The following is a 21179-nucleotide window of genomic DNA, read 5'->3' as shown; positions in this document are numbered from 1 at the left end:
ACAAATGCTTTTCTATTGGTTATTTTAACTGACCAGAATACTCCAAATAGAAACCGTGATAATAAGATTGCCCCGTTTTGTGTTTTCTACAGAAAGTAGCCTCCATGCTTCTCAAATCTGGGTGCTGTTTTGTCCAGAGGCTTTCATTTACAAAGAAGCACATTGATGGAGAAAAAAGGTGTGGTGAAAGGCAATCTGTTTCAGGTACCTCTGTACTGATTAAAACATATGAGCAAGGTTGCCAAAATGATATTCTATCTCATAATGTTTTCTAAAACCCGACCTCATAAATTTTGTTGTGTTAATAAGAATACCGTACATATTTGTTCTCTACGTCTTTTTGTCCAAAGGTTTTGGTTTCATTATCTTCATTGTGTTGGGATTTTAGAAGGATTGAGCAGTCACATGGCAAGTACAAGGAACATCATCACTACAACAGAGAGGTTGAAATAAGAAGTTGAGGTGATCAATCAAGGCAATAAATTGTATATATTCTTTTGAATGAAGAGGTACCTATCTCCACTGTTTCAAAATCAAATATCAGAATGGTGCTTTGGTTTTTTTACTATTATTTGTTGCAGTGCATGGCGACGCTGACGAGCACTTGTGTTTTTGACATGCTGAGCGTCTGTTTTTGTCGACCTTTGATGCATATCTAAATTCTTTGGAAATGTATCATATGAAATGTGAATTCATAACTCTATAGTTCATGTAATCTATATTATGTATAATCTCAATAATGAAATACCTATTAATATGAAATTATTTTTTCATTCGTATCTTATTTTTCCTGACGGTTATAACAGACTAGGATATATCACTCCCTGCTTTGCCAAACCAATTTTTTAAACACTATTTTGCCAAACCTGACACCCACATAACCCTTGCTCACGTTTGAACTATGTACTCATCACTTAAATATCTCACTAAGCTTTTTTCGCATGGTTTGACGTGCATTGCACCCGCACACTTACTAGTGAAGAAAAAGCATGGCTCTATTTGCTTGTGTGAATACCACCCATTGAACAAAGGACCAAGTACGTATGCATCTTCTGATTCCACCATAAATTTCTGGGCTACAAATTATTGAGATGTATCCTCACAATCTTCAAATTGTTACAGTTTAAGCGTCTGGATTCTGACATTTTAAGCCCCGTAGTTAGATTGTAAATCGCGTGTACAATGTTTTCGAGGAAATTTCTAGTCTTGAAAGGCCTTTGAAGACCCCATTCCTTTTAGTGGCTGGAACACAACACTCATCGAATACCCAAACAAATTTTATTATTTTGTGATCTAACTTATTGATGCTGATATGCTCCTGTTATCCAATATACATGAATTTCTATATATCTAAATTGTTGATCCCAGCTACCTAAAATTCTTTTATATGCAACTATGCCAACTTAATATATCATCATGCGTGGGAAAGGAACCACCTTAATATGTATCACATGTGCTACTTATATTAAAATAATAATTTACATTTATACAATAATCTATAGTATAATAAATTATATGTATTTTACTAACAATTCTTGTATTTTTAATTTAAATACTAATGTTGCATACAACCAAAGCCCATTGAAACAATTACAAGCCATTCCTGTGGCACTTCACGGGGTATCTTCTCTAGTATTTTATGATACAACAACAAATTTTGTGCGTTTTGTGAATTTCTCACTGATCATCATATAAATTTTGGATTCACCAGACTTATCTGCCACAAGAGTTGGCAGTTTCTTTCTAATGAGATAAAATGAGAGACGAGGTGGATTTCTAGTCATAGGCTTGTTTTTCAATTCACAAAGCGTATCTCCTCGTATCCAGTAGAACTTGCAGTTTCAACTTCCATATTATGAGCCGAACTTAGAATTTTTGAATTCACAAGTCCTATCTCAATAGATCCGGTAGAACTTGCACTTTCTACATTCATGTTGTGAGCTGAACTTTCACTGGAATACGAGTTAAGTGTGTAGGTCAAGTTATTGCATAATAATAATTGCATAGAAAAACAGAGGAACAACATGGGAGTAATATCTTACAGTAATTCACAGAAATTCTGCTTTGGCGGCATGTCCAGATCATCTAAGCTTCTCTCAAACATTTCTAGAACATTTATTATAGTAGGGCGATGCACAGGTAATACTTGTATGCACCACAAGCCGATTAAGATCATCTTTTTCGCGATTTCCTCAATTCCGGTCATGAATTTACATGCTTGTAATCCAACTTCTTGATCAAAGTGGCCGTAAATCCAATCTGGAAAATATTTTTCACTAGAATTTGTAACAGTTGATTTTACATTTCTCCTACCTCCAACCATCTCTAGCAGCATCATCCCATAACTATAAACATCTGACTTAGTTGAAACCACCCCAAAGGTTCGAGAGTAAACTTCTGGGGCAATGAATCCAATTGTTCCTCTAGCTCCCGTCATTGAAAGCTTGCTCTCCTTTGTATGACACAATTTAGCTAGACCAAAATCAGCAATCTTTGGGCTAAAATCTTTGTCTAGAAGGATATTTTGGGGCTTGATATCGAAATGGATGATACGTGTATTACATCTATGGTGCAAGTATTCGAGGCCACGAGCAATCCCTATAGCTATCCCATAAAGCCTCTCCCATCCTAAAATTTCTTTGGGGTGCTCTGAATAAATGTACTTATCCAAGGAACCGTTGGGCATGTACTCATATATAAGAGCTCGCTTTGACCCCTCCAAACAAAACCCAAATAAGCTAACAACATTAACACGAGAGGTACTTCCAATGCTCATAACCTCATTCACAAACTCGTCCCCATTTTCTTTGCAGTCATGCAAGAATTTCACAGCAACCAGGCGGCCATCATGCAGTCTTCCTTTAAAAACCACACCATAACCACCTTCTCCTAGCTGATTGTTGCGAGAAGATGTTATCTTCATTACCTCTGAGTACTTGTATCTTGTTGGAGCTAGGGGTCCATGGGATACTATCATGACCTCATAATTCTTTTCAGTGTTACTGCTAGTTTTCTTGCAAATGAACCTCAGTCTTTTCCCCTTTCTATGCCATATCAGCACATAAAGACATGTAAAGAGCAAGGTTGCAGCAGCTGATGTCAAACCTGAGATGAAAGAAGATGTTATTTCCTCTTGCAAACCAGAAGTTATAGTAGCCATTGTGATTTCCAAGACCATCAGTAGTTTAAATTTCTCTTTCCGCAAGATTACATCATGGCAAAGTAGCAACAAGCTATCATAATTTGCTCAGTTTTGTAAATTGAGAGTTGCTTGTTCAAATTGTACTTTTAGAATCGTCTTTCAATTATAACAGACATGATAAATTTTAAAGTTACTATTTTGTCATGGAAAATCACTATTAGTAAACCACTGATATTCAATACATATGAAAAGATGGCAACAGTTTTAGCATACCTATTAGCATAATCTTCTTCCCTTTCCTCTTGCTACCTGGAATTAATATAACATTGCATTTATGAGTATTATTAACTGATACTTTTACTCTAATGACCATATATAATGGCATATTTCGAAGTATAAAAAACCCACCAGAGTGACATATTTCAAAAGCCGCTTTTTGTAGTGGCATTTTACGATTTCGAAGAGTTGGCAAGCGGAGTATTTTTTTCGTTACCCATTCTTTTGGTGTAATAATCATACACAAGATTTACAAATGATTGTACCTATAAATAGCCCTAGTGCATGCATGTAGGTTCGTTCCATCCATGTCAGCACGTATGTAAATTGTTTTTGTAGATCTTTGCTTAGTAACTGAGGGCACTACTCGTTTAGGGTTGGTTTATCAAACATATATATATATATATATACTTATTACTTCAAGTATTCAATTTATAGCGTGTTGTGTAATTTTGAGTTTTACAGGCAGTTGTGATTTTGAAGGTTTACCAGCGCATGTCGACTCGTGCATTTTGCCAACAGAGCAGAGGCACGTGAAGGCGGCAGACTCGTTATTATATCGACACTGCCTGCCACTCGCACTGCAGGAAGAGCAGTCCCCAGCGCCGGTGCCTGTCCAATCCAGGACGAACCCGCTCTTCAGGAGTCGACTATAGTTTGCCGCCGTCAAGATAGCCGCCTCCGATCCAAGCACCGGGTGGTAAGTGTACATGAAGTTTCCGGTGGGTATTGCGGGTGGCATGTTCCGGTCGTAGCTCCCGCCGAGGTATACGGAGATGGGCCAAGCGCAGCTGGGCACGCCGGTGGCGTTCACATAGTCGCGCCCACGCGGCTCTGTCTCGTTGCAGCCGTAGAGGAAGCACAGGGCCCGGTTGGTGTGGCTGATCTCAAACGGGGCAAGAGGTAGGATGGTCGACATGTTGAAGTCGATGCAGCACACGGCGTTGGTGCCGTGGGTCACTCTGTCGTGGGACACGAGGAAGGACCTGGTGCCGTAGTCGATGTTGTGGACGCGGATGCCAGAGCCCCTCAACGAAGCCGAGGTGCTGTTGCCGGTGCACCGTAACTCGAAGGCCGGGTGGCCGCAGGAGGAATTCGATGAATCACTCGGGCCGCCAAGCCAGAACGGGTACTTGATGGGGAGTTCCCCACATGTCACTGGCTCACACTCGGCATGCGCGCATTAATGGAAGAGGAACAACGAGAACAAGATGGAGAGCAGTGAGGTCGGATACATGCCAACAACCTTATCTCAGGGGACAAATTTCGTAAACGAGGAGGATGGCTAAAGCTCAAGTGAGTGAAGGACGAACATAAGGGAGATGATAATATATATAAGCGGTGTTAGCCAGCAATTTTTTTCTGTGGGGATTAGGCAACGACTTTGATTGATTCTGTCAATGTTTTCTTGTTTCCCATACCAACTAGAGGGAGTCAACATGAAACTGCAACAGAAGCCGGGTACAACATTGTCCAGCGAAGACGCGGTAACAAACCTAGGGTGGTTTGTCAACGTCCAAATGTCTTGATTAATATTTAGTTGGCAATGTTCCACGGTTTTGTGGCAAACATATTTCCAGAACTAATCCATTAATTGTTAAATGTTTAGAGCAAGGAGAAGTTGTCATAAAAGATGCCCGATCTGGACATTGTACTGGATGCTTGGTTCATTATGAATGCCACACTGTCACTACAGTTCCATAATTTTTTTGAAGCAAGTAGTGGAGCATTGCTTGTTCCGGGTCTATTAGATGCGCTTCAGGTTTTCAACTGGCAATGTGTCGTCTAATTTTATGAGTTTAGCAGTTATTTCAATTTAGAGGCAATCGACGTGCGCTTGGTGGGTTGGGAGGAGAAGAAAGAGGCCATGATCGAGAGCATGAACATGGCCGGTTGCATCATGCATGATGGATGGCGTAGGTGATATCACATTTTAGATGATACCCTTTCTCATAACTCAATTAGGAAGTTTTAATTTTTTTTTAAAATAATGCGAATGTTCATAAGTTACGTGTCGGCAATCCCTAAAAGTTTCTTTATATGGTGGACAAACTGACATCATATCTTATGAATATTCACAATTTTTTTTGAAACTTTACAAATTTGACTTTTGAGGAGTGGTGTCATATGTGTGGTATCATGGTATCATGTGAAGTGTGGTATCATGTGATGTTTTTCCAGCTATCTTCTTGGTCAATAGATATGTTGGTTGTGTTGTACGTTTGTTTGGTTTCTTCTCTATATGTTGGACTTCCTCTTATCAACAGAATTGGGAGATCAGTGTTGCCTTGAACTCTTTCAGGGTTGACAGAGCAAAAGTTAGCTCCAACTTGTGTGGTTCTAATTATTATTGTTTCACCAACACTGTTTCAGTCTGGGAATTTGTCGGGCATTGGTGGGGGTTAACGTATGATGAAGATATATAGAATGTTCCTTCATATGATGTCAGTTTGTGTGACTGGGGTTTTCCTCGTTGTACAAGTAACAGAGACAACGACTGATTCCATCACTAACGCATGCATTTGCTGTTGCTTGACTAACGAATGTCTTCTATTGGCTCCCTCTGTGTGTGTGTATATATATATATAATATAATATAATATAAAGAACCATCTTTGTATGGGCAATCACATGCTGACTTTGGTGGTTAAAATGATGCATGACTGGGTATGTTATTGTACATTGCGGCTGCTAAATAAGTGTATACTAATTCAAAAAGCATACTAAATCAATCGCTAACACTAGTCCCTTCAATCTAATCATGTTTATCACCAACTCTTTGTGCTAGGCTGCTAAGCATGAATAATAGTGGAAGAAAATTTGGTAATTCTGCGTGGGAAACGTCTGCTGGGTTGTCTTCCAGTGCGGTATCCCAAGATTCGCAGTGCGATAAATTGGATGACGCCAGTGTCTGTTGACCTTGGCGGCTTGGTTTTGAACTTGGTGCTCGATGTTGGCCTTGGTGGACTAATGGAGCTTCTTGATGTACGCAGCTCGCTTGTTGGCATCCATATGTGTCCTCTCTTGGAATGGTAGTGGAAGTAGATCAAGAGGGGTGAGCGGGTTGAAGCTGTACGCCACCTCTAATGGGGTCCTGCACATTGTCGAGTGGAGAGCACCTTCTTGGCCTACCTTTAGTTATTATAGTATAATTCTCTAGTTGATAACAACTTAGCGTGGGAAAGCATGATTCATCAAATTGTTAGTATGCACATGGTAACTAAAATATGACGTTGTAAAGCTTCAATAATAGCATGCACGTAACCAACGTAAACATAATCATACCGGCCTTTCCGGTCACTTCACAATACATCATCATTATTGCTCAATGCTTGCTCAAATTAATGTTCAATGATAAAAGCAATAAGTGCAACAAAGACCATGTGCTAGAGTATCCGCAAAATAAAGACAACACAAAAGAGAAGTTTTTTTGTATATATTTTCATTAGATCAAAACAGGAAGAAAAAAGAAAAAAGAGGAAAACATTTTTGTTCTTTTTTCATTTGTGAAGCACAAAGTGCATCAAGACGCAAAATGAATGATTTTTTTTGTGGTTTTCAATTGAAACTTAACAACTAGCAGTGCAAAACCATTTTGGTCTTTTTGAAACATTAAAAAAAGGGCAAGAAAATCCAAAGGGATTTTGCCTTTTAATTTTCAAAAGGAAAACAAAATATAAAATGTTTTTTGTGATTTTCCAAAAAAAATTGTACAGCTCGTAAAAGAAATTTGAGATTTTTTTGATGTTTTCTAAGATCACAAGAAACTAATAACGAAAAGAAGAAGAAAAAACAAAATATTTTTGGTATTTTCTCAAGTCATAAGAAAACATTGAAAATCAAACGAAGATGCAAACAAATTAATATTTTTGTTATGTTTGGGATTTCATAGAAGTGCAAATAAAACAAGGAACAAAAATAGGCAAAGAAAGCAAGGAACATGAAGGTTATCTTAATTATTCTTCTTGTATTTTGCGGATGTTTAAATAGAAGGTATAATCATAATTATATTAGTTGTTTCAAGTAAGTACATCACATTAATATAGGTTTCACCACACAACAATTATCAAGGCAATGAACGTTAACTCAATGAAACTAGATGAAAACTACTTGGTGAAATTCGGGTCTGTACTCGAGAGAGATCTGATCCCTATATGTAATAACTTCGTGCGTTCGGGCTGTTCAGCTAGTACCATGCTTTACGTGATGCTTGCATCACATATTGAGATTGGCGATGGTAAGTGATTATGCACCTTTGCCAGGATCGAATTTAATAAAAAACTAGAGAGTTTCGGGAACATTGTTTTTGGTGACACATCCTATTTGAACACCACCTAACGGGCCGGCCACATCACTATAGAGCGACTCCGGTGGTGATCCAGTGCGTCACCAGTGTCTTCTCGTTGTCGTCGTCGATGGGCTGGTAGGGGCTATGATGGAGGCCTTGGATCCTGGATAGCGAGCGCTGCATGGCCCGGTGGGGAGGTGTGGTTGCAACTGCTACCTTGATGCTGGATCACATGTTCAACTCAGTACGTGAGCACTATGGTGCGGTGTAGGGGGGGGGGGGGCAATGCCCAAGGCATGGTTGCCTCGAGCTTCGATGGCAACAGGTAAATATGTGGTGTGATTGGAATCTTCCCAACGACGTGGCAGCGGTCTTAGGCTGGAAATGACCCACCATAACTTATGTTAGCACCATTCCTCCTATTGTGGGAGGGAGAGGGCACTCATCCTTGGGAAGAAGTCAACTAGTTGGCTCCATGAGACGTGTGGTCGTGTAGTAGTGATGCGGCGGCGAGGCTCGATCAAGTGCTCTCATTTGTAGTCACATCAATGGCATGCCCATGACAATATCTGGATAAGTGTATTCTGAGATGTGCGGAGACTGGTCTCAAGAAGTGGATGACTACCAATTGAGTCTGATCTTTGATGTGGTCTTGAGTTGGTGCATGGCCGCAAGTAGTTCCAAGTTTGCCTTGCAGTTATCTCTAGTGAAAACCATGGTAGTTCTATGCGCAGTAGTGGGTGACACGCTTTCGGGAGACATGTTGCTTATATGGTGGCTAGAACACACCACTCTATGGCAGGGGTGAAAAATCCGTGATCTGGTTTTTTATGGCTAGACCTGGTAGCGATAAACGTGCATCGTCCTTGTGCCGTTGTTTCAACTTTCATTGGTTGCCCCCTCCGTCAAGGTCGAAAATCGATGTCTCGGTCGTCTCAGGCTGGACGCAACAACAAAACACACAAGCATGTTATCTCATTGAAGGCGGGTGACAGAAGGTGACGTAGTCGTAGGTGTTTATTTCATACCTTTGTTATGGTTCTACCATTTTTGTCCATCTCACATAGTTTATTCGTTGATGACCTTTCGTCCAGTTACCTTGCATCAACTTTTAATGTATGAATGCAGAAATGCTACCCACACGGGTCTTTTACAGAGTGTTACCGACATTACCTTAAACTTCAGGCGCCCCTGAATTTCACCCAGGTGGGCCCCTTACTCCCCCTTAATCGAATCAAACATGCCAATTCATCACCAGCCCATAAATGTTAAATAATTTTCTGTTGATGTAGCATTTCTCGAAATGAAGCGGCACAAACCCTCGGTTCGCCAGCAGAGGGAGAGGAATACGCGCACGGAGTTGGGCGGTGGTCGCCGGCGAGGTTCTGCGCGCGTCGAGGAAAAGCCCGGCGGTACTTGATTGAATGGATACAATCTACGGAGAGCAGCAAGTAAGTATGCGCCTTCCGCTTCCATGATTTAATCTGCTTGCTTTGAATTGGCATATAACATCACAATGTTTAGACTGATATATGCATCCGGATTCTGAAATTTTAGGGGCTGTAGTTAGAGCCTAATCGTGTGTATTCAGTTTTTGGGGGAAATTTATAGTTAAGAAGTCCTCGGTAGCCGTCTGCCTCGATGCCTTTTAGCAGTTGGAACACAAAACTTGTCAGAATACATTTCATTCCTTCTGTTCTCTGTAACTTAGGACGCTGTCATGAGGGTGCTCTTGACTCTTGTCATGCATAAATGTACTATATATGTTCTACTACAATGCCAAATTTTGCTGTGCTTGTTCAATTTCTGAATGTACTCTACGACAGGGCCACCATCTCACAGTGTTGAAATGAATGTAGGTTCTTTGATTCACACGACCTATCTGTTCAAAGAGTTGGCTATTGTTGTAGGATTTTTGAATTCACAAGGCTGATCTCCTCAGATCTGGTAGAACTTGAACTCTGTACATCCATATTGTGAGCTGAACTTTCACTGCAATGAGAGATATGCATGTAGGTCAAGTTATTGCATAATCATAATTGCACTGACAAACAAAGGGACAAATATATGGGAGAAATATCTTACAGCAATCCAGAGAAGTTTTGCTTCGGTGGCATGTCCATGTCATCTGAGCTTCTGTCAAACATTTCTAGAACTTTGGTTATGGTAGGGCGATATGCAGGCAATATTTGTACGCACCACAAGCCAATTAATGTCATCTTTCTTGCGATTTCCTCAATTCCACTCGTGACTTCACATGCTTGTAATCCATCATCTTGTGCAAAGTGGTCATAAATCCAGTCTGGAAAATAATTTTCGCTGGATTTTGCAACAATTGATTTTACGTTTCTCCTACCTCCAACCATTTCTAGAAGCATCATTCCATAACTATAAACATCCGATTTTGTTGAAACCACTCCAAAGGTTCGCGAGTGGACTTCTGGGGCGATGAATCCAATTGTTCCTCTAGTACCAGTCATTGAAACCTTGCTCTCTTTTGTATGACACAATTTAGCTAGACCAAAATCAGCAATCTTTGGGCTAAAATCTTTGTCTAGAAGGATATTTTGGGGCTTGATATCGAAATGGATGATACGTGTATTACAGCTATGGTGCAAGTATTCGAGGCCACGAGCAATCCCTATAGCTATCCCATAAAGCCTCTCCCATCCTAAAATTTCTTTGGGGTGCTCTGAATAAATGTACTTATCCAAGGAACCGTTGGGCATGTACTCATATATAAGAGCTCGCTTTGACCCCTCCAAACAAAACCCATATAAGCTAACAACATTAACATGAGAGGTCCTGCCAATGCTCATAACTTCATTAACAAACTCGTCCCCATTTCCTTTGCAGTCATGCAAGAATTTTACTGCGACCAGACGACCATCATGCAGTCTTCCTTTGAAAACAACACCATAACCTCCTTTTCCAAGCTGATCGTTGCGAGAAGATGTTATCTTCATTACCTCTGAATACATGTATCCTTTTGGAGCTAGGGATCCGTACGATACTATCATGGCCTCATAATTCTTTTCGGTGTTGCTGCTAGTCTTCTTGCAAAGGAGAAACCTTAGTCTTTTCCATTTTTTGCGCCATACCAAGACATAAATACATGTAAAGAGCAAGGCTCCAGCGGCTGATGTCACAGCTGAGATTGAAGCAGATTTCTAAGACCATCAATAGTTTAAATTTCTCAAGTGAGAGTTGCTTGTTTTCAAGTTTTAATTCCAGAATAAATTTTCAATTATTACATAGATGATAGATTTTTAAGGTAGTATTTCAACATAGAAATCACAGCTAGTGAACTACTAATATTTAATTCATTACACATGAGAAAATGGCAAAAGTGTGAGCATACCTATTAGAATAATGTTCTTGCTAGTCCCCTTGCTACCTGGAATATAACATATATAACATTTATGAGTAAAAGCAATGTTATCCAACAGTACTGCATTGGTTGTTTTTCAAAAGAAAATGAATAGCATCGTGTATGGATCTTCAGTATTGTGGCCATGAAGTACAAAATAAAAATACATTACAAGATAGTGAAGAACAATAGAACAGGGGCTATATATCTGACTTCCTTTTGATAGAGTAGCTATGTCGATCAAATACAGGATCGGCAAATAAAAAGTTGTAGGCCTGTGTAGAGTTAGTAGCCAATATGAGCGATCACATAAACTGATACATTGGATGGTACATTTCAATCTACATGGAAATTAGCAGGAAGTGCTCTGTTAAGTTTCCTGCAAATATCCTATTTACCAGCAGCATGAACCACAGTGTAGAAAAACTGAGTAGCGTTTGCTTATGCTACAGAACTAGACCGGCGGCATGCGTTCTGTTGAGTTTACACTAGTCAGGCATTCTAGTATCCATAGTGTAGTAATTAGCAGGTACGCGCATGCATTTCCTGAAGGAGCTTCTGCCCCCAATTTCATCTATTCAATGAAACTGATAAGACATAGTTTTGTGATCGACCCAATAGGTTCAATCAGTTATTACAACCTCAAGCCAAACCTTTTCCATGCTCCATAATCGACGCTGCAACTTACACATAAGAACTTAAAATGCTGCTACAAAACACCGTAAAACAACTATCATACACCCCTAACTGAAAAACAGAGTAAATTGGACAGAACAACAGCCATACTAGTAGGAGATAAAAGGAAACCATTTACAGCTAGTAGGTATGTGCATGTTGTGTGCATTTTTCTTGTAAATCCCCTCAACTTAGTGCGCCAAAATCGAAGACTACTTAATCCACAGAACTAAAGCAGTGTATCTTTTTTTCCTATCAAACTCACTGTCACTATTATATATGTGAACTCCAACCGCAGATGATGGACAAAGACATGCTCCTGGAGCAGTGGCACTTGAAGATATCATAGGCGATATTGATCTTGCAAATTCTCTATCTCCACGTTGCAGCCACCGGCCATGCACTCAAGAAGAAACCTAACGTCATCAGCCACCCGCTCATACCCCAACACTGGCATCATCAGCAACGTACAGTTCCCTGAATCGGCCGTCAAATGTCACATGGCTTGTACACCGCAGCAAGCCACACAAATGAGTTATTGAGCGACCGGTGTTCGATCCACTGGCATGGTTCATGGGTTCCTATGTAAGCGGAGGCGGCCGCACATGCAAGGCGCAGTTGTAGAGGAAGAAGAGCTCCTGGTTGTTGGCAGCGCTGATGCGGAGGCCAATATCAGAAGAGGTGTCCATGTGGAGTTAGATGTCGCACACGTTGTTGGAGAGCTAGAGGTCGGTGACATGGATGGAGTTTTCTGGGTAGGAGATGACGAGGATCTCATCCAGAGCAAGGCCCTTGTTGGTGCTGTCACGGGTGAGCTAGAAGGTACGGTAGCCACACTCGTGCAGGTACCCACCGTAGAGCCACAAAGAATACACGATATGGATGTCCCCGCACACATGTTGCCCATGTAAGCCCTAAACCCTTACCAGATACAAAGGATTTTGGAGGGGAGAAAAATAAGCATCCCTACTGTGGTTGAACACTGAACTAGACTAAATTCCCTAGTGGACAGGTATAGCTAGTGTCGAAGATGGATCCTCATACCGCGTTGAATCCTGGTGAGCTGGGTACCAGACGATTGGTGGCCAGGAAGAAGGAAGAAGAAGAGATATTTTGGTGAGCAATGTAAACTGCCAACTATATAATCACATGGGAAAGGAGAAGAAAAAAACAAATGTGTGGAAGATTGATATTTCGTCAACCTTGTCAATATTTTGACAAAGACAAAAGCGAGAGTTAATTGATAGATTAAAGTTTTAAATAGAGAGACATTTGGCTCCTCGCCGAAATGACCGAAATTTCATAAATTCTGTAACTGTTTCGAAAAATTTAGACAATTCTATCAGATTTTCATTGAATATTATATTTCAATTGCAGACAAATAATCTTAAAGAAATGAGAATGGACTTTCGACACCCGGGTGTCTAGGCACCCGGTTATCACCAGCGTTCGTCCACAAAACAGCTGCTCGAGATCTAGACCAAGGCTCTGTACAAAGTTGTATTAGCAGGTCTAGTATGCGGGAGACAAAGAAAACTAAGCCTAGCTGCTCGCACTGTTCATTGTAGGGCAGAATCCACTGCGCCTTTCTACATCCGGATTGACATGTCAACCTGAGATCAGAAAAGGAGATACACCCATCGGCGTGCTTGGTGATAAATCTAGAGCGCCACTGAGGCTTTCAGCATGTCACATGCATCGATGTGACTCCACATCTTTTGCTCATTGGGACCGTAATTTTTGACAGCGCGTGGCGTGTGGCCGTTTTAACAACAGGTGAGCAAGAATCTTTCTGCTGCAGGCCGAGCAGGCTTGTGCCTTGCAACCGTGTGCATGCCAGGGTTCATGCATGTGCCCAATACAGGAGTACATTATTTGGTAACATGTGAGGTACAGAATACAGATTACTTCTATCCGGATGGCTCGGATGTGCATGTGCCCGGTACATGGATGGTAATGTGCCGGGTACAGATTAATTCTATTTTTTTTGGATAGGATACAGATTACTTTCGGCTTAGCTATGCATCTAATAGAAAGGCCCCATTAATAGACATGGAATTTCTTAGCACTCGGCTGAACAGTAAAAGCAGCAAATATTAGAAAAACAAAATTTCTGAAAATTTTAGTTAGAAACATTGATAAAAAATTTCAACTCTTGCAAAGGCAGTGGCTAAGAAAACAAAATCGGTGCTCCAAAAATGTCATTTCCAATATCAGTTTAGAGTGATGATTTGTTTGCCATAGCTTCTACAATTGTCATTTCACGACGAAATTTTTGCAAGCGTTGAAAACTTTTTCAATGTTTGTCACTAAAAAATGTATACTTCTAAAAAATATACCCATGCTTAAAATTGCACCCCCGCGAACCCCACACATACATTAGGGCATACTTGTACATGGTACATTAGGGCATACTTGTACGTGGTATATTCAGGCATACTTATACCTGGTACATTCTGGCGCCGGTGGCACATGTACTACCTAGGCCCCACCAGTAATATACAATATTACTTTCCTGGTAAGATCATACATCGCTTTGAATCTTAATGTACCAGTGAATAAGCAGGATGGAAGTGCAGAAGTGCTAGTATTACATACTGTATGTACCATGCCCATTATCAAACATGTACCTGGCGCACGCACAGCCACTTGATCTGGGTCGCACTCCCTCGTCGTGTAGCAAGCTATACCTGTGCCATGAACATGTGGGCCGGGTACAGATACATGAATCACCGTCTGAATCTTGCAATATTTCTGAGCGTCACTACGTTGGCCTGTTGGGGATAGATGGATTTTGGGGAGAGGCGTAGAGGAAGAAGAAACAGGAAAGCGCAAGAGACTAGCTGTCTGCTCGTGTGAAGAGTGGCACTGTGGCCTTTTGCTTTTGGACAGAGCTGATGTGTTAGAAAATAGGATATGGACGCCGAGTCAAAAAGTTCTGTTGCTCCATGCTTCCTTGGGAATCCAAGGATCTTCTGTGCTTAGATACATGAATATGCTTTTTCCCAAACACAAGTGCTACCACGCATACCTATGTTATATTATAAAGGTCCATATTCAAGAAATAAAAATAAAAACAAACGCTAAACTGAGAGAAACGGACCAAGTAACCTCACAATGATGACAAAGGAACATCAGTGATGCAGGGTGTGGGAAATAGAATATCATCTCATGCCGCTGGGCGCATGCAGGTGTTGTCACTTCAATGAACAAGAAAAACAAGCCCGTGGACCGCAATACCTTTTCAGGCCTATTCCTGCCATGCCTCTCTCCTCCTGTCGCTATCTGTCTCCCTAAAGAAAGCCTGCTAATCGCCCTGTTACTGTACAAGCGTCTGCATTGCAGAATTCTCTAGCACGAATCTTGAATACTGCCAACGGACGGGATAACCGGGTGTCGGGGCACCCCGGGTGTCGTCACACCTTTTCGTAAAGAAATTTACGGATATCATTGTTCTAGTCTTTGTTCTTGAGAACTAGTAATTAGACAACGAAACCTCATGGACTAAACCTGTTAACTAGCTGAATCAAATAAAATTTATGAATATACATGCAGTACCAAGTGAAAATTCTTTACACGAAAATTTAAAATTCTTTAAACCTAAGATTGAACTGCCGTTAGGTACTTGAATTTACCGCAAATGATGAAGTCCGACACGCCGTCAGGGCAGTGGCACTCAAAGATATCACAGGTTGTATTGATGCGGCAAAGCCCACTAGTCTCCCTGCATGCTGTGCAGTCGCTGGCCATGTACTCGAGACAAAGCCCGCCCTTCATCAGCCAGCGGTAGTCCAGCGCAGTCGCCCCCGGGTACCCCAGCACCGGTGTCATTGACACCGTGCAGTTCGCTGACACTGGCCCCCATTTGTTGTCGGGCTTGTACTCACCGGCGCGCTAAGCCTCTAAGCAACGAACCTCTTGTAAATGCTATTTAAAATGTTTGTTCATGTGTTTGGTCTATAGCGCGCTATTTAAAACCATGGTTGTTGAGCGACCCGTTGGCGCAGTCACGGGTGCCCACTTAGGCGGCATCATCCGGAGGTCTGTGCAGTTGTAGAGGAAGAAGAGCTCCTGATTGGCGGGGGCTGATGCTGAAGGGCACGAAGCCGATGTCGGAGTAGGTGTTTACTTTGAGCTCGACGACCTTGCACGTGCCGTCAGAGAGCTTGACGTTGGAGACCTGGAATGAGTTGTTTTGATAGGAGATGTCAAGGATCGGTTACTTCCAATGAGTTCTCGAGGAAGGCCATGCCGCTGCCGTTGCGGTCGCACGTGACCTGGAAGGGGCGGTAGCCGCACTCCCGCTGGTGCGTGCCGCCGAGCCAGAATGGGTACTCGATGCGCAGACCCCGCGCGTCGCCGGGTCGCAGGAGGAGGAGAATGACGGCAACGTCGGCGTAGTGGTGTTTAAGGCGGTGGTAGTGAACATGGCAGTCAGCAGTACTGTGGCTGAGCAGAGCACAGCGGTGGTGGTGGCCGGGACACGAAACGGATGCATCGGTCGATCGATCTTGTTACATGGGAATGGAAGATTGAAGAGGCTAACCGAAGGCGCAGATAGTGAGGCGGGCGTATGATGCGTGCAGTGAAGAGCAGCAGCTGATGATGATAAGAATTGAGAAGAAGATGCTGAAAAGAAGCACACACGGGAGACCGGACATTCAGGCATGCAAGATTGCCTGTTGTTTTGACTTGCTCGTTGTCACGGAAGTTTGACTTAAGTGGAGATCACCACGGCACTCACCGGCCAGTGGGGTGCTCGGGTCCCGGTTTCCAATGACCAGACGATGGTCGTCGGTCCCGGTTTTTGGTTTGAACGCATCTGTTTTTCTTGATAGGATAGTTTGAACGCATTCTCACCTACTTAACGGGAAAAAGGACATTTCTTTTTCTGCCAGCGGAGTAAAAATAGCCTCGTAGAGCATCTACAGTCGACCTTCTCAAATCCACAAACGTCCGCGGTGAAAAATATGACCCAACCGGATCAGAATGATGCGTGATCAATGATTCATGATCCGGGTAATGATATTCTACAGCTTCCGTGATGCATGATCCGGTTATTGTTATTCTTCAGCTTCCGAGTACTACTCATTTTGGCAGCTATGTAAGTGTATTCTACTAACAGAAACATATCATCCAATCAAGGTTAACACTAATCCTTTCAGTCGAATCATATTTATCACTACAGTTCGTTCTACTAGGTTGCTAAGCATGCACGGTAGTGAAAGAAGTAAAAGAATGTCCGCATGCTGGTACATGGACCATGACAAGCAACTCACCGCCAGTCGCCGGGTACATGCTGCCACCGGGGCAGAGGCACCCGAAGGCATCCGCGCCGGCCTCGTACCGGCACCCCCCACCAGTCGCGCTGCACGCGGCACAGTCCCCGGGCACCGTCCACTCCAGCAGGAACCCGCGCCTGACGATTCCGGCGTAGTCAGCCCACGCCGTCAGCTTTGCCCCGGGCAGCACCGGCACCACCGAGTACTTGCACTCCGCTGGCCGCGACGCTGCAGCCTCGTACCTCCCTCCGAGGTGCACGGACCACGTACCCGAGCAATTATTGAGCCAGAGCGCCCCCGCGGGCGACGGCGGCGCACGCGAGCAGTTGTTGGAGAAGAAGAGCTCCCAATTGGCGCCGCTGACGGCCAACGGCGAGAGCGTGAGGCTGCTGGACAGGTTGAACCGCGTCACGCGGCAGGGGTCGCTGCTGTTGGCGGCGAGGCTGCTGTGGAAGGCCACGACGGAGCAGTTGCCGTCGTTGATGTCCAGGAGGCGGAGGTAGGACCATGGTTTTGGTTACCGAATTAGGCACTTTTACTGAGGGGGACTGGCAAACACAGTTACCACAGTTACCGAGAAATACCGATAAATACCGAGAATATTTCGACCAAATTTTATAGTTGAATTTTGAATTCAAATAAGTTAATGAACGAACATTTGAACCAGTGACCTCTCAAAACAGAAACTAGGTTGCTACCAACACGCCAGAACCAACTCTCATGTCATTAATTAGATCCTACGTACTTTACTACAAATCGAGTGTTTAAATTCAAAAAATTCAAAAAACTGCTATTTTTTGCTTGGTAAGTGGATTTACCGAGGGGCATGGAAATACGCGGTAACCATGGGAAATCTCGAAATTTCAACTGGTAACCAAAACCTTGGGTAGGACTCGCCGAGGCTGGGTGGCGTGGCACCGGTGGGGTCGTCGCATGTGACGCCGAAGGTCGGGTAGCCGCAGCTAGGTTCGTGGTGGCCGCGCAGCCAGAACGGATCGTGATGGTCAGGTTGCCGGCTTGCCGCACGCTGCCGGCGGGCGGCTCGTGTCCAGCGACTGCGCGCGCGAACCGGGGGCGCCAAGCAGAGGCAGGAACAGTATTATGAGCAGTAGCTTGGCGAGAGAGCGCATTATGATACTGGATCCAATCCGAGGCCGAACGGGTGAATTATTTGTTGTATTTTAAGATGGAGAATGACACTACGTCTAACTTGTAAGCGCGGATGCTTCATGCATGAGGTAGTAGGTGAAGAGAGGAGAGGAGCCGACTTGTCTGCAAAAGGGGCCTTTCATGACAATGAGTTTTGTCAGCAATCCAATGATAGAATACACCCTCTATTCCCCACTTTATGGATTTTGGCCAGAAAAAAAAATACACTCATCTTGCAAAGTAGAGCCCCTATATCCGGACCTCTAGTTTCTGGACTTGTTAAATGTAAATCTAAATAGGAACAACAAATTAGACAACCATTGATGAATGTTTTACCAACATGCAAAATTTTATGGTGAAAAAACATTTGATTTTTTTTTGGTTCAGACCTCCACACATGTTTTTCAATCACGAAAAAAAATACACACATCTTGCAAAATTATGTGTGTATGTATTGGAAATTTTTCTTTTGTAAACAAATTTACATTTCAACCGCCATGAATATTTTCCTCCCATACAAGCCGCCATGAATAGTTGGACTGGTTCGGTCAATGCTATTACTTTTCCACACCCACTTTGGAGAGTCAACATCAGATTGTTGTTGGTGCAGTATTCCATAACTCTTGCGAAGAATCATATGTGCCACCCAAAGTCCTATTGCATAACTCCTATGAAGAATCATGCGCCACCAAAATAAAAGTTCTTCGCCTTTTTTCTCATGATTATGGTCCAAAATAAAAGTTCAAAGGGACCAATTTGGTGCGATGATTGTGCTTTGCAGAAAACAACGCCATGGTACTATGTATCGGTATGTTCTCGCCCAGCACCCTCATATCTCTCCCTCTCTCAACATGGCACTAGCGACAATGGAATATTTCGAGTAGTGGGAAGGTCCCTCGGGTTTTATTGTCTTTTTTCATGATTATGGTGCAATTTTTTTTGTCACATTATATGTTGTTTCTAAATCATCTACGGCAGCTAATTACTCTTTGCAATAGTGTTGGGCCGCCAATTAGAGGTGTTTCTCTTTGCAATAAACATTAAAGTGAGGAAAATGCTAGACAAGATCATTTTGAAGTTCTAACCCGTGTTATTTGAACTTTGAACCTTTCTCTTTTTGGATAACAAAAACTCTCCTTTGATCAACTATGAGTAACTCGATTTCAATGCAAATTCAACTCAACGCGGTGCTATCTTATCAATAAGTTGCATTAACTGATTGCACTGCACATTGTAAGGAAAGGAGTAAAACGGTAAGGTATGTGAGCTTACCAGTACCAGGCGGACGATCCCATGTCAAGAGGAAGCCATCGTTGAAGAGTTGCTCATAGTCGCTCGCGTTCACCCCTGCCGACGAGCCCAGCACTGGAATGACGGAAGCATCACAGCCCTCCAAAGCGTAGCCGGCGTACTTCCCAGTCACGTCGTGAGGCACTCCCGCGCGTGCAAGCACCGCCCACTCGTTCCCGCAGCTCACTCTCGTCTGCGCCAGCTCTCCGTTCCGACGTGCCGCCGCCGCTGCTCCACTCTCCTCCGTGCAGTTGTAGAGGATGAGGTTCAGGTTGACGGGGGCAATCTTGAACCGGTGGTTCAGCTTGACTGAGGTGTTATAGAACGCTGCACGACACTTGTCAGTGGCGCTCAACACGTCCAGCTTGCCGAGATCAACGGCATGGAAGCTGCGTTCCTCGTAAGAGATGTTTAGGATTCTAAAACCATTGTTGAGGGGTATAGAGCTCCGCAGAGTGGGATAACTGTTGTTGCTACAAGCGACACCGAAGTCCGGGTAGGAATCTGCAGAACCGCATGATCTTCCCGTAACTTTGTCAGTGAGCCAAAATGGATCCATGATGCTGACGTTGCCGCACTTCTGGGCCGAGCAGTCTCCACCCTGCTGTTCCTCGGCCACCACGAGCATCAGCGGCAGCCACCACACCCCCACGAAGACCACGAACCAGCAGCAGCTGAGAGACATGGGAGCGGATGATTTGGAGGAATTGTGGTGAAGAACAAGGCGAGGTAGCTGGATTCGGTGGTCATGGGCTATGGGAAGGTAGAGACTGCATGTAAGAGATAATACCATTGTCGAAGGCCCGAAGCACGAACCATAATATATGTGGACGGCAAGCGAGCGGACTACTACCATTGGCCGCAACATTTCACCGGAAAAAATTGGCCAAGCGATCATCTTCCACGAAGTTTCCCAGTTGGCCTATTGGACTGGTAATCCAGTGGCCTCGGAAATTTCCGTGCAACAACTTTGACGGGGTCCATGGCCATGACCTCCGCGAGCTGATGTGACTGGGACCAGGATGCTTAGCCTGATTATTACTCCCTCTGTTCCAAAATAAATGACTCAATTTTGTACTAACTTTAGTACAAAGTTAATATAAAGTTGGGTCATCTATTTTGGAACCCAGGGAGTACTGTTCTGGTTGCTTTGTGGTACTGTCAGCTATCTAGCTAGATTCTAACATTGTAGAACCTTCACACTTTATCCAGAAGAAAAAACAGTTCCAAACTCGAACACACGCACACACACAAAAAAAAAACATTAGCAACAAACAAAAAGAACGCACATGCATAAAGAAAAACCTCTAATCTTCAGTTGCACATTTCTACATGTAGACATCACCCCTTTTTCGCGGGAGACGGCAGCGGCGACATCTGGAGCATGCACATGCGGTGTGCGTCAAGGGTCCGCTGGACCGGTGCTTCGATTTTAGATGATGTGTGTAGGGGTCCCACATAATTTTTGAAGCAAGTGGATCACTTCTTGTTTATAGTCTATTAAATGTACTTCATTTTTTTCGCTAGTTCAATACAACAAAAAGGTTTTCAGCTAGCAGCGTGTTATGCAATTTTGTGAGTTCAGTTAACAGGCATGTGAATTTAGAGACAAATAGATAGGGGTCCGACGGAAGACCGGGGCCGGAGGACTTGAGGCCAACTCGCATAACCCCAAATGGACATCTATTTTGTTTGAATTTTGTCTGTT

The 21179-nt window shown here is 43.1% G+C and overlaps 2 protein-coding genes and 1 pseudogene across 2 annotated transcripts; all 3 read right to left on the bottom strand.

Annotated features, from left to right (window-relative positions):
- Positions 1–1795: 1795 nt before the first annotated feature.
- LOC125546528 (LEAF RUST 10 DISEASE-RESISTANCE LOCUS RECEPTOR-LIKE PROTEIN KINASE-like 2.3) lies at positions 1796–4595 on the bottom strand (the record flags this gene model as incomplete). Its single annotated transcript, XM_087514643.1, has 4 exons — positions 1796–1952; positions 2043–3105; positions 3416–3451; positions 3908–4595. Coding segments are annotated over 4 exons (1944 nt in total), but the record flags the coding sequence as incomplete, so codon positions are not given.
- A 4369-nt stretch (positions 4596–8964) lies between these two features.
- On the bottom strand, positions 8965–21162 carry LOC125542467 (LEAF RUST 10 DISEASE-RESISTANCE LOCUS RECEPTOR-LIKE PROTEIN KINASE-like 2.1). The gene is made up of 4 exons (XM_048705513.2): positions 19454–21162; positions 11067–11102; positions 9791–10856; positions 8965–9697 (listed from the first exon to the last, which is right to left on the bottom strand). The coding sequence occupies exons 1-4, from the start codon at positions 20367–20369 to the stop codon at positions 9604–9606; spliced, it is 2112 nt and encodes a 703-aa protein (XP_048561470.2). The 5' UTR covers positions 20370–21162; the 3' UTR covers positions 8965–9603.
- On the bottom strand, positions 15475–17020 carry LOC147978090 (uncharacterized; annotated as a pseudogene).
- Positions 21163–21179: the final 17 nt, after the last annotated feature.

This window comes from Triticum urartu, chromosome 3A (genome assembly GCF_056163025.1).
Source record: "Triticum urartu cultivar PI428250 chromosome 3A, HENAU_Tu73, whole genome shotgun sequence".
Taxonomy (NCBI): domain Eukaryota; kingdom Viridiplantae; phylum Streptophyta; class Magnoliopsida; order Poales; family Poaceae; genus Triticum; species Triticum urartu.
Note: the sequence above shows the minus strand (reverse complement) of the source record. Positions and strands in the feature narration are given on the sequence as shown.